Source organism: Thunnus maccoyii, chromosome 17, assembly GCF_910596095.1.
Source record: "Thunnus maccoyii chromosome 17, fThuMac1.1, whole genome shotgun sequence".
In the NCBI taxonomy this organism is placed as follows: Eukaryota; Metazoa; Chordata; class Actinopteri; order Scombriformes; family Scombridae; genus Thunnus; species Thunnus maccoyii.
This window is the reverse complement of record NC_056549.1, coordinates 25958540-25973183: the sequence shown is the minus strand read 5'-3', so window position 1 is coordinate 25973183 and position 14644 is coordinate 25958540. Positions and strand designations below refer to the sequence as shown.

The 14644-nt window shown below is 39.2% G+C and overlaps 1 protein-coding gene across 2 annotated transcripts in view; it reads right to left on the bottom strand.

Moving 5' to 3' along the window:
• Positions 1-14644, bottom strand: part of cnih3 (cornichon family AMPA receptor auxiliary protein 3) — a 90823-nt gene that overhangs the window by 18800 nt on the left and 57379 nt on the right. For both annotated transcript variants that reach the window (XM_042391083.1, XM_042391084.1), the window contains exon 4: positions 516-628. In XM_042391083.1, coding sequence (XP_042247017.1) covers positions 516-628 — 113 coding nt within the window. The remainder of the gene's footprint in view (positions 1-515; positions 629-14644) is intronic.

Here is a 14644-nt window from a genome sequence, read left to right as displayed (position 1 = left end):
AGTAGTCCCCCTACAAATGCAGTATTTACAACTGTTTGAGTAATGTTTGTGAAAAACTACAGTGGCTAGCTGTTTCAGGAAACTATACACTCACTGGCCAATTTATTAGGAACACCTATGCAATCTAATGTAATCCAATACAACAGCTCTGCCATAAATTCTACATTTACGAAGCTCATACATTTTCAGTTTTTGTGACATTGTCAGAAAGGTGATAATTCCACTTTATGTTTATTATTGAGGTCATAGTGGGTGGTGGTGGTGTACTGGTACTCTGGGCTTCAAACTGGTTCCAATGCAAACCAATGGGTGGCTTAACACCTCACCATGTCCACCTTTATATACAGGTTATGCTCTAAACTCTAACTACCAACGCAAACCCATAACATTATAGACTAATTCTAGCTCTGATCTTAACTCAAATCTCAAGACCCGTAAAGATAAAATTGTAGGCTTACACACACACACACACACACACACACACACACACAGAATATGCTGGATTGGATATATACCTCCACGTGTTGTAGAAGAGCAGGGGGATGTTGAGGCCCACAGTCAGCCACTCCTGGGCACACAGGAACATGATGCAGAAGAGCCCATGGATGGAATATTCTGGTAGCACCAACTACAGCACAGGGAGAGATAGAGGAGAGTGGGTGAGAGAGAAGAGCATTGATTGATTATTCAGACTTTAACTACCGATAGACATCTGAAGAACTTTAATGTCAATGACCGGGGAGCCAGGCACCAACACTTCAGCTCGTTTCTTTCTCCTTTCACAGATTAACCCAATTGCTAATGATCAGTGTTGCCAAAAATAAATATTTTATTTGACATTTACTCTAATATAATAACTGCATGAATGAACAGAGACTATATTTAACTAAACTAAAGGGCAGTTGGTTAGCAGATGCCACATTATCATTTTAATGCCCACAGGTGTAACAAAATACCTCAAGCAGCATCATTAGCATTCAAATCCTTAGCCTAGCCTATATTTAGCCACTGAAATCTGTCTATGTGCATGCATTCCAAATGGCTAAATGCCCCCATCTAGATTATAGAGGGCTTAGCTTCACAATGGGCAGCACACACTGATGGCAGGGCTCCATCATTATCATAATAACTGGAGGGTTCGGCCCTCCGAATGCAGGAAGCAAGACAACCTCCTGGCAAACAGTAAGGGTGCGAATATGTGAAAGTCCTCGCCACCAATCCCATCCCCCCACACGCCTCACTTTTCTTCTCCAAAAATAAAAAGTTGAGGGAAAAAAGAAGCTTATACTTATACAGTTTTGAAATGATCCATAACAAAAAGTTGGAATTCTATACACTTTCAGTCAGTTTGGCTAATATAAAGCTAATTTGCCAATACTGTATGTTGTAAAAGTAGGCTTAGATTTACAGGCAGCTAAAATACACTTTAAAAGGTAATGATCTTCCCATGAGCCTATCCTTCTTATTTGAAATGTCTTGTGTTTACTACCTTTATTACTGACTTGATATGAACATAACCACATAACTGTTATCCTTGCCCATAGGTTGTGGCCTGAGTGGAGTGGTTATGCCCATTTGTGCAAAGTATTTAATGGGTGGTATCTGAAGATGCTCGGATATGATCAGCATGCAAAAAAAAGTCACATTTTAAACCTAAAATGTTTTGGCCAACTGGGAGCAGTACAATCAGCTATAACACAGCACGCTCTTTTAGCTCTGTTTTGGTCTCCATCAACTCCTGAGGGAAATATCTGACTCTTTAGCTGCTAAATGCTCCACTATGTTCACTAGCTAGTTGCTAACTTTGTCAGTGTGCTGCTAGGCTGGTAGCATACAGTTGGGTTTCAGCTTTCTGATTTAATACAGCAGCCCTCTGTTGCTAGAAATGCTGCTGGAAAAGAGCAGTGAGAATGAATCAATCAATTTTTGGTTTGGAAAAACCAAAACAATGTGCTGACAGAGACTTTAAAGCTCCATAGAGCTTTATGGGAACTGCAAACCTGGGTGATGATTCTCTTGTCACTATTAGCGACTCCTCTCACATCACACCTATGTTTCATCGTAATGGACAGTTTGTCAATATAAGAACAACAGCATATCAGTTCACAAGGGATTGTATTATCCAAGAAAAAGTGCTTCTGGTGGGTCTGTGTTCTCTGTTAAAGCTGCACAGGAATGGAACTCTATCACAGCATATAGAGACCTATACACATACAGTTTATTCAGAGCTCATTTAAAGAAATGGTTAATTAGCGGGTGGCTCTGTCAGCATTAAAGACCAACTGCACCTTGCTTCCTCAGTCTGTCTGTGCTGTGTACTTTGCTGTCTGTTGTCATCCCTCGCTTTCTTGTACTCGCCAGTCTGTCCTCATGTATTATTGTGGCTTTGCTTTTATTGTGCCAGAGTGATTGATGTATTTTATGTACTGTATGTCATTACTATGTCTGTCCTTCTGCTTTGCTTGTTTCAATTGGTGTCTAATAATGCAGCACAATACTGTCTTATTCAATCCATATTTCTGTTAACATTAATATTCCCATTTCTTTACTTTGCATGTCATGTATATGTTTCTGTGTTGCATGTCTTAATTAGTACCTCATTAATTAATTAGTACCTACTTAACATTGTGCTACATTAGACAATTTAGCACGTACGTACGTATGTATGATTTTTTTTTTGTTTTTGTTATTGCTCTGCAAGCCTTTAAATGAACTCAGTGACTTTGTGATGTGAAATCTTATATTCTTTTTTTAGGGTGACTTTGAAACATCTGTCCAGGGATTACAGATGAAAAACAGCCTCTGGGGTATCTCTGGCACATTTACAGCTATGTTTATCAATGTGCACTGTCCCGGTTAAATACACCAAGAAATAAAAATAGAATTTATTCGAAAATACATATTTTACATTATTATAAATGGAAAATGATTAGTGCAGCTTTAAATCCCAGATTTATTCATAGAGGTTTTGGATTTGTTTGAGTACTTAAGATGTGTTTCTTTAATTTGCTGTTTTTTGTACAGAGACTTGTTGGAAAATAGATGCAACACCACCTAGTCAAATCCTTTTCACTATGAAAATAGACTTTTATAAGAAAGGCAATATGCATTATAAAAAAAAAGAAAAACCTTTTGAGGCCCTGAAAGCAAGAAGAAAGGCAGATACAAAATCCAGATAAGAAGCTTGTCTGAGGGAAGCAGGAAGGAAACACTCTAAGAGAGTATAATCATTGAAGGGATCTGCTGCGTATTATCAGGCAGAACATTTTAAGTTATGTTTCAATTGTGCAAAGCACCTATCATGTTTACTTATATATTAGTTATACACTATTTCTTCACCAACTTTCCACTGTAGGACTCTCAGTTCATAAAGCTTTTAAATGTCTGGTTTCTAGCAGCAGAATAAAGGAAGATGAGATTGATGAGTAGAAAGAGCAATCAGTGTGAAAACACATCTATGTTGTTCAGGAGCTGAGCCTGAAAGCTGTAACTATTTATTATATCTCCCAAAGAACACTGTCCTCTGCTCCTGTTAACATTTCTAATTGATCAAATAGACAACAGTAGTTTTTTCAGCCTTAATTGGCCCCTTGTCATCTACAGAGGAATCATACATCAGTATCTGCACACAGAGAGGGAAAAGCTCAATTTCATCAAAAGAAATTAAAGGAAACGAGAGGACATATGCAATTAATTTCAGTTCTGTTCTCTCAAATAAAAAAAGGATTTTCAAAATTTTATCAAAGCACACAATACGTCAGAATTAAGGTAAATCAGTTTAAAATTGAGCTAATTTAATATAATATAATATAGGACTATTTAAATGAAGATTCATTTTGTATTCAGTTAACTATTAAACTATGCTGCGACCTGAATCAAACAATCTTTTAATGTCAAAATGTTTGTGTAAATTCTTTGTTGCTTTCCATACCTAAGCACTAGTTGCTGCTACATCCTCAGGACTGACGGTGTTGCAGATTATCACTTCAGATTAGTCTAAACACATGTATAATCTTTGGCTACCACAAGAGTTGGCAAGCAACCAATAAAGCCTGGCTTGCCACCCTGGAAGGGTCTGTTGCCAATCACATTGCTTTGCTGAAACTGCTTGCCATGCAAATCCCTGTGAACACCTGAATAACCCGAATGTCTGGAAATCTGTAGCAGCCTTTTCGCTGCGGTAGTTAATGTTATTCACAAAGAAAGCCATTTCACTACTCATGTATATTTAACAGCGTACAGGGCGACACATTCTGGACCGCCTGGCCTAGAACATTACTGTATACGCTGCCGTTAAGAGGAAGTGTTCAGGATGCATTATTCAGATGGCTACATGCCTCCTAATAACAGAAGAACACATTTTCACTGAATAGCTCTACAACAGTGGGAGAGGAGAAAACTGCTGCTAAGACAAAACCTAAATATATCCATTTGCTTTCACACATACAGCATGGAGGCTACACACACCTCACAATTACAACATGCATGCAATACATGGACAAGAACACACACACACACTTTCCCCTCCCCACACACACACACAGACAAAAAGCTCATTAAAAAACAAATAGCCACACAGAGCTTTACATTCTGCCTTTTCTGCCCCCTCTCTTGTTTAAATCCCTAATGCATGTTGTCTGACAGCGCTCAGATGAAGGTACAAACATGATCCATCACTCTGGCAGCCACGCAACACTTGAGAAGTACATAAAACTTTAGTGACAACAACACAAGAATCGGTTGTGAACATGTCAAAAAACGTGATTAAAGCAGCTTTGTGTCGCCTTGTTAAAGAATGCAAAATGACTTTTAAATGATGTTGCGGGGGTTAAAAGTGAATGCATGTCTTCTATAATGTGTGTGGTTTCACTATTGCAAAGCATTGTTATGTCATGTTTTCAGCCATTATCCAGTGAGAAAAGAGCAGCAACTCAAAGCATGGAAATGAAACCCTTAAAGTTACAGCCTACATTACTGTAATTTGGGAAATATACTGAAATAAAATATGTAGCTAATTATAAAATATTCAAAAACAACTTTATTTATGCAGCACATGATGAGAAGCTGGTGAGGGACATAGAAAGGCCTATTTGCACCTCAAATCCAGTGGTCTGATCACATAGTGTGCATTCAGGCCTATTGTATGAACAGCTGTGTTACAATTTGTTACATATTCATCCAAGTATAATTACATTAAACAGTGGCTTTGTTTATTGTTTACTGTCACAAACAAAGTGGGTGCATTCTTCAGTCCACCATCACAAAAACCCTGCCAGGGTCAGACCTGGCCCTGCAATCCCCCTGAGTATGATGTTTTTTTATTTAGTGGTTCAGTAGTTATGATATGTTTGTTGCTGAGACGGAATGCAAAAACACACACACAAACACACACACAAGAAATGCAAATTCTGAACAATTATTACAATGTATTGCACAGTGCTGGCAACCCTGCTGTGACTCCTTTGCATTCAGTGAACATGTTCACCATACAGTAGTGAGTGAGTGTGTGTGTGTGTGTGTGTGTGTGTGTATTGGAGCATATGTATATGATTCCCCATGCTGATGGGCAGCAAACTATTTTCTTCCTTATATCACAGACCGTCTAGCAGATTCTCTGAAGCTGTGTGTGTGTGTTTGTGTGTGTTGACTAAGGGACCCATCTGGGACTGTGCCTGGCTGGGACTGGAGATCTGTTTCTTTGGATGCGGTGCCCAGGGGCCGCCCCTACACCCATCTGATCCAACCAGAAGCTCTGCTGCTGCAATACTGATAAGGCTTCATTCATGTGGGAAGCTATATTTTACCCAAATCACTAGAGGTATCCCATGATACACAAGCGTCACTGCACTTTGAAATACTTTGTACAGCTGCAACCATACTGTATGCTTGCAGAACTCTGTGGATGTTAGTATGTATCCATACATATATGAATATGTGTATGTTACTGTGGCTAAATTATGAAAAGTCGAACTACAGCCTCTGAAATTACCATGAAATAAGATCTCTGTTAGGTTTCCACCACAGGAAGTTTCCCAGGGGACCAAGAACATTTTTAGGAACTCAGGAACTAAACCTGTGTTTTGATCAGAGGAACCAAATGTAGCTCCTGTTGGATCAATCCAGTCTCTTCAAACAGCATACAAATGACTTTATACTTTGGAACTGCATGCAGTACATATGCCAAAGTCCAGTTTTATGTGCAGGTGATACGCCAGTCCTTCCCATTAACTTCTGTGGAGAGCAGATGCATCTCCAGTCTCACATCAATACGTGTAATTGCTATGTTGGTCTGCGTCCATGTCACGTGACTGTCAGGTTTCTTTCATTGCAGTGAAAGCAAAAAATGACATTCCCTTTATTCTCTGTGGAAAAAGCTTTGACATTAAAATGCATTTCGATAACATTTCTAGCGATAAATGTGCATTTTATTTTCATAGTCTTCACTCAGTGAATATATATGATGTTTGGTTTGTTAATTATTACGAAGATTTTTGCAGACTTTCTATTGTTGCTATGGTGGTTGCTATGGACGCTGAAATCGCTGAAACCACACAGTTGGATGTTGTGTAGTTATCTGAGCTGTTATGTTAGGCCTATTTGTGTTATTTTATGTAACTGTTCGATGATGTTCTTTCAATAAAAAAGTAGATTGTAGATGCCTCAGGGATGAACTGAATTTGAAATCCAGAATTTGAAGCTTTGTGATTGGCTGACCGGAGGACCATCCTGGAAGTATTTTCCTCACTGTCAACATGTTAATGTTTTCTTTTGATGATATCTTTAACATTTCTCAACACAAAAACACAAAAGCGTCCTTGATAACTCAACAGTACAATAGGTTAATGTTAAGGCCATCAGTTTTGATTATTAGATTTACACCAAAACAAACTAGTTGCCTTTTCTGCTTTTCCTGCCGCAGGTTATTAGCAGTAAGATACCAAGGGTGTGTGAGTGGGACCATGAAGTAATATAAAGTTATTAATAATTAATTACAAACAGAAGTTGGGTATTACACAACCACTTAGCATATACTTCTGTTGTAAAATGCAAAAAGAAAATATTTTAGTCCATAGCACAATGAAGGTGTCCTTTTCATACAGATAGGATGGCCACTGCTCCTCTCCGTCCTCAGTCACCATATGCAAAACTCCAAGTAGTAAAAAATGAATGTATAACATGTTCACTTAATGTTAAATGAAGACCTAAGAAGCAATACACAATATTTTTCATTTGACATACAGTACATCTCTATGACCATTATATCATTGTAACATCTTCACATTGTTTTCTCTGACCAACAGCCCAAAACCTAGAAATATTAAATTCACTCACACATACTCAATGCATATAACAATGTTGGATTCACGGTGGAAAGTTTTAAAAAAAAATTGATAGAACAAAACCAGAGATATCTGTTTTATTCATTGCATTCGTCTTCCTTGTCAAAATCTGCCGCGTACATAACTCACTTTGCAGTTCGACTGCAGACTGTTTGGTCAGAGAATTGGGTGTATTATGCTAGTAGCAGCTAACTTAGCCTGGAGCTGCTAGCCTCCAGCAGAGATGAGGAGCGGGCTACAGAGGTCTGGTAACCTCACTTCTTTCTAAGTCCACAACCCCAGAGTTTTTTTTCATTCTCAAACTCATAGTTGTCAGCCCCAACTGATGCTGGATGAAGTGACGTTACTTGAGACAATTTATCAGATTTCTCGCAGCTCTGGAGCCACAAAACAAGCTGAGTGTCCCGAGTCCTGACAAATATCTGTAAAACACTAAAATGTCCCTGTTTTCAACATTCACAACTAAATTGTCCCAGTTTTCACCAAAATTAAAATAATAATTGTAATATTATACTTCAGTTCAGTTCAGCGCTTACATAGACATGCTTACATATCATGTTCTGTCCCACTCATTATTATCTAACCCAATATAAAAACATAAACAATGCACCACGTGTCTGAATTCAACACTGATTTGTCTGTATGTGTCTCAATCAGTGTGTCGTTGTCAAGGCTTTTGCTAGCCTTTGACGCTTGCTGCTCTTCCTGACAGAACCTGCTAACGGTTAGCTACCATGCCGAAGAGAGAGTCGCTCTTTTCTACAGGGCTCCAGGAGGCTTACTCTGTCCTTTGTAAAGTACCCTGTGCAATGAAATGCCATGTTCTGCACACACTGCAAGAGAACATTTTCAGTCACGCATGGTGGAAACTTCTATGTATTTTGTTACAGAGATATCTACTGAAATAAGCATGCTAACTAGCTAGTCCTGGCCCATCCTGTCTCATAATAACACTCGTACCTTGAGAGGCAATAGTGAGTCATTGTATTGTCCAGTGTGCCTCATGGATGTATTATAAGAGCTGGATACCAGACTAAAAATGGCGCCCATTCAGTCCTATAGGAATTGCTCGGCTGGCGCATACGCCAAAAAAAGTTGAATATGCGCAGTAGTGTTTCCCACACTGGCCCCGCCCATGAGTTCCCGTTTGGCCCATAGACTTTACATTGTGATGGCGTCACAGATTTTTAAATCACTTTTCTCGGCTTGAGGAATGTTTTACAAATATAAAACCTCCATGGATCAAAAGTTCATGATAGAAAGAGTCATAATTGACATTGTTTGCAGCTGGAAGGGTCCTGTCAACAGTTTTACAGACGTCTCTTTTACAACGGTGGTCTATGGGGAAAATGCTTTTTGAGCCGCAGGGGGATTTTTCACTGCAATACTGCGAGTGGCCATTGGGAAAAATTGGCTGCAAGGCTGAGTGGTGGCACCCTATCCAACTCTAATACATCCATGGTTTGCCCTCAGTCCAACATGAGAAGAAGAAGAAGTAGCGCTGCCCGAGCCTCCAGGAGCAGCGCAAAGCTTTGAAGTGTAATTTTCAATGTAGGACTGTCAATATATCACGTTATTATATTTTAATATTTTTTCAGAAGATGAAGTAACCATTTAGATTCTCAATATATGGTCAGTTTGTCCAAGTAATGCTAATTTAGAAAATAAAGCCACTGGCTGGAGAGGCAGCTGTCCACCTCAGCTGCATAATCTGATGAACTGATCTGTGCAGCTCTTTGGTAATTTACCGCTGACTCTAATGTCTCCGCACTATTTTGATTTCTTGATGACGCCATAGCACAGATTCAATGTAAACAGTAAGCTTTATGCTATATTCAGTAGGTGATAATTATGGCGTGATGTGTTTGTGGGGAAGGGTGGTGGGTGGAGGGACTGTGCCTTCTGGTGATATGCTGTCCCCATTTGTTTGGATCAGGTGGCCAAATCTTATACATTGCACCTTTAAGGGACACAAAAAAAATCAAAACTTAGCCATGTCAAAAGGCACAGCAGTCAGTTGCATGCACATCATCTCCATCCCTCCCCTTTGATTTCAGTAGCAGATGATGACTGAGGACACATCCACCCTCTCTCTAACCCTAACCAGCACTTCCTCTAAAGTTACAGCTCTTGAGTGGCTGGATAGCAGCTCTGCATATGGATGATATTGCATCATGTTTCCCTCTACTGGCAAAATGTAGAAAATCTTGCCTGTAGCACTGATAGATAGATAGATAGATAGATAGATAGATAGATAATATACATATACATATAATAAGTAAAAATACATATAAACACTAGAAGAGAGAAATATATATCTATAGAAAAATAAACACAACAAATAAAATAAAATGGCTCAATATAAGGATGTAAGAAAAAACCTTAGCATACACTATAAATATAATAAAATATAAACATAGGATAACATATTATATACATTGGACCGAGTGCAAAGTTTAAAAAAAATTTTTAAATTCACCATGAGCAAAGTTACTGAGAGAGCAAAACAGAGTGGAGTTTGGTTTAGACAGAAACTATAAAGCTGAGAGTTCTCTGTTAGACAGAAGTGAGGTGTTGTAGAAAGTAATTGCTTTGGACAGGGAAAATTTCCTGTATCGGTCCTTGTGACATCGAAGCTGAACCAGTCTGTTAGAGAAGGTGCTCTGCTGTCTGTCCAGTAGGTGGTGGAGAGGGTGGTCAGGATTATCCATAACGGATAGCAGTTTGATCAGTGTCCTCCTCTCCACCACAACTTCAAAGGTGTCTGGTTTTCAGCCAATCATAGAGCTGGCCTTCTTAATAATTTTATTGAGTCTGTTGGTGTCGCCGGCTCCATTGTTGCTCCCCCAGAAGACTACAGCAAAGTACAGTGCACTGGCCACAACAGACTGGTAGAACTAATGAGCCGTGCCAATGCTTATATAATTCTACACACAAATTAGACGGTCAGCTTTAATACGTTAGAAATAGTGCAGCCAGTATTTGTTGGTAGAAAAGCAGAATTTTAAATGAAGAAGCCTGTGATACAGTTTCAGATTGTGAGTGAGTGATCTGCTGGGCTATCTTGCAGATGAGTCAGTCTGGGCAGGCAGTAGATAAGACTTGGTTGGTTTCAGTGGGAAAAGCTTTTTTTCCCCTGTGGACTAATAAAAAAACACTTGCATTGCCACATTGTAAATGTATAAATAAAATCATAAGAACATAACACTTTAAGCTCCCCGTCCTCATAAGTCCATGTCCCCCATTAGTCACCTTCCCCAAAACATTTAGAAAAGTGCATATTTTTGCATTACTGCACATGGTACATTATGTTTTTTTGTCAAATCCTTTTCTGCAGTGTTCACTTCATCTACTATTCATTGATGGCCTTTTGTCCCAATGAAAAGGAAGCTAAAATGAAAGTTAAAAACAAAAACATCTTCAATGAGTCAAAGCTAAGCGACAAGGTGAAAGGACAAATGAACAAATAAATTAATAACTCTTAATGCAGGCTTATTCAACAACAATGTATTAAACATTGCATCATTCAGACTTCAAAACATTGTCCTCTGCCACCCTACGTATCTCTTCCTCAGAAGATGATTTAGCTGCTAGCATCTTGAATTTCAGTAACGTCATGTCTCTGTCGCTTAAGTAGCTAACGACCAGTTTCTGGAGAAAAAAAGTAACAGATTTATAGACTAAATTCATTTACAATCCCCCTGAAAATTAGACAAGAAGCATTGACAAAACCACTAGGACAAACCATGAAAACATTCAGGCCAGCACATCGACTTTTTTAAAAAGGTAAGCTAACGTTAACGGCTGTGGACGTAATGCTAATGTTACTTTCAGGCAGATACATTTCGATTAATGAAGGCTGGCAACCATCTTAATCTTCCTCTGGATGTTTACTAAAGGAATATTCCTGCTATTTGACATTTTAGCTGCTTGTCTCATGCTAAACCCAGGCAGTGATCAATATTTTAGTGAATAGTGATCAGTCCATCCCACCTGTATTTTCACCCCCCGTCACTCTCCAGAAAGAAATGTCTTGGCTTATTCTTTCACATTTTTCCCTCTCATTACCCCTGTACTGAGGCAAACAGCTCCCAGACCTCTTGCCGCAAATCAGCATCCAACATGGTAAATGAGAGCTCCTGCCCACGCTCCTTTCAAAGCCCAAGTGGAACATGACAGGGCCACCTCGACTTGGCCTCAACCTCTCCAGGTCCAATTAGTGAGGCCACCCGCTATGGTGTGTGCTCACTCACAGCTAAAAAGAGGCTGCAGAGCTTTTCAAATGTGACTTTTCAGGCAGTCACGTTCTAAGGGATGCAGGGTAAGGTCACGAGGTCAAAGAACAACACTCACAACTAATGAGGGAAATAAACAAATAGAAAATGAAAGAGATGAGAACGAGAGAGAGGAGTGATGTGGTCTGTTGCATGTGTAGCTGAGCAAGCCTTCATTTCCCCACTCCTCATCTAGCCCTTAAACTCTTTGTTTGTCACCCACCTTGTTGTGCAGCTTGTAGAGAGGCAGCAGGTATGAAAGCACAGATCCTAACAGTGGAGGGTGTCATGTGAATTTTGATACAGAAATTTACTCACTTGCTGAACTCTCTGACTTTGATTTGGATGACTGGTGCTTCTGAAATCTGGGTCCAAGCCTCTACGATAGGTATAGGTGGAAATAAGCTGCAGTCTGATGTCCCTGTCTGAAGCTGACTTCAATCACCACATTCATTTGCTTACAGTTTTCTTGACACACATATTGTAGCACATGAAAGGACAGCAGACAGAAACCTAGGGGACTTCAACCACCCTGATGGACTTGTTCAACAGGGGTATCTCATTCAGTGAAGTTGTTAAGAGTCCCTCTCAGAGATTCCACATTAGCTCCAGGAAATTGAACCACATGTCCCACAGCAACCTGCTTCTGTATTAACACGAGAGTCCTGACTGAACAGGATGATTATTTAATGGGCAATATGAAGCTCAGCGACCCCTGAGGAGGATCAGTATGATATATTTCAACCATAGTTTCCCACTGTACATGGTGTGAGCATCAGGAGCCAAATTCAAGGTTAATTAGTCAGTCGTCAGACACATGAAGAAGCTCATTGTTGGCTTTTAATTTTATATTAGTCATAGGGGTGCCATGTCTTCCACATACATGCTATATTAGCACTATGGCCAGCTGTGGCAGCTTAGTTAGTTTGGTTTAGAGCTAAAACGATTAGTTAGCTGATTGAAATAAAATTAAAGGATAAGTTCACAATTTTTCTAGTCCATGTTAAAACAACAGTCAGGAGCCCAAATGAACACTGAAATAGGTTTTTCTTGCTATCATCATTCCTCCTGTTCATACTGGCCATTATTATAAGATCCCTTCAAATGCACATCATATGGAGCTTCCAAATGAGTCATATCAAGTAGATATCTTTCAACGTTACAGTCTTTTTAGTGCCAGAGTTCTGCTTTTTGTTACTATACTTCTGCTGCAGCTCAACAGGGAAACACTGTCTGAGGCAACACAAAGGAATTTGATGCTAAAACAGACTGAATGTGGCAGATATCCACTTGATATGACTAAATCAGACTGCTGAAGCCTCATATAAGCTTCACATCAACTTTTAAATGCTTTTTTGCATAAAATGACTGTGTGGACATTGTGGATTTTGGCCTCCATCACTTACATTGAAAGCACATTTGATGGGGGTCTTTCAACAGCCAGTATGAATAGCATTGACTCACTTCACAACCTACGTAGTAAAAATACTAGAAACATTCAGTGCTAAGTATCTACAACTACAGTAGTCAAAGTCACGTACAAATGCCATGGCAACTCATTACATAAACACTCATCAGCTGTCACCATGTCAACCAACTGATGTCAGCATGACCTGATGTGTGAAGCCAGAGATATAGACTACTGTATACGCCAAGGAATATGCTAATAACATGATTCATATCTCATACAATACAAGTTAATTAAGTATTGTCTGATTGATTTAATCATAATATTGGCTGGACATTTTTTATTACTGCATGTTTTACTGGAAGCTACTGGCTAGTGATTTGCATGTAAATTCTGCAGCTTAACCCTTTAATAAACTGTCCTAGAATAATGTGGGTCTTAAAGGGTTACGTTATTTCCAATTTCATAAATTTGGGGGTCAAACAAATAGATCTGATGTATAGCAAACATGAAAGACTAGAGGGAGCAACCCCAACCCAGTCTCACATCACAATTTATAATAGCTATGTTGGTCAACAGCACAAAATGTGTTAGTTTCACAATAACGGCTCTAAAATTGTTAGATGCCTACATTTCTGTTTGCTCAAAATTTCTATAGTTTCGAGGGAGAAATTAGTGGTGTAGCATACAGCAGAAATCTCATATCAAACCACATGTAGTAGTGCTAGCATACAACTTTGGCAGGCTATTGTATTTCAATACAGACAGGCAGCAAGCCCAATGCAGATAAAAACCACAGATGTGCAGGATCCAACCAGGAAACATATGGCCCTCTCCTTCTCCAATCACCCACATTCAGCCTCATCAAGTGCGCTACACCCCTCTCCACCTAATTCATTTGGGTCCACTCTCATTCCAGATGAAACTTGGATGTTCATTTTAGCTGCAGCAGCTTTTCCTCCCCTGCTTGAGATCAAAAAAACAGACCCGTTCGCCAGTTACTGTCTCAAACCCCTTCAGAAGGCAACTTTAATTAAGCTTGGCACAAAAATAATTAATTGTACATTTTTTACGACCTTTAAATGATTCATATTCCTCTGAGATGCTGTGAAGCAGGGACTCACATGGTTCATTTAGTTGTTCAAACAGAATTCAGATGAAACAAAGGCTTAATAAGAAGGCTTCAGTTAGGTAGGGAACATATTATAATCCTCACCTTGATGTAATTTAGTTAGAAGGTAAATTAAATGAGCTAATTTGAATTAAATTGAAGTTACAAGTAAAACTGACACTATATTGTTCTGGCATTGGGCCAACACTTGCTTCTCTAATTTACAGCCCCTAAATGTAGGCTTGAGAATTTTGATGATTCCTGGTGGTACTATAGGATTCGTGCACACAGCAGTGCACAGATATGACCTGGGAACACTGAGATTACACTTGACAGTTGTAATAGAAAAACCACACTTTTTACTTTCTGTGCTGCATTTCATACTGTGCATTTTGGATGAATTCACACTGTATTACCTTGGACATCTAGCCATCTAGCACGTATGCTCATTATTAGTTTTCTTGTTTTTGTCTTGTACGGTGTAGGGAGTAGCGTTGCTTTGAACATGCAA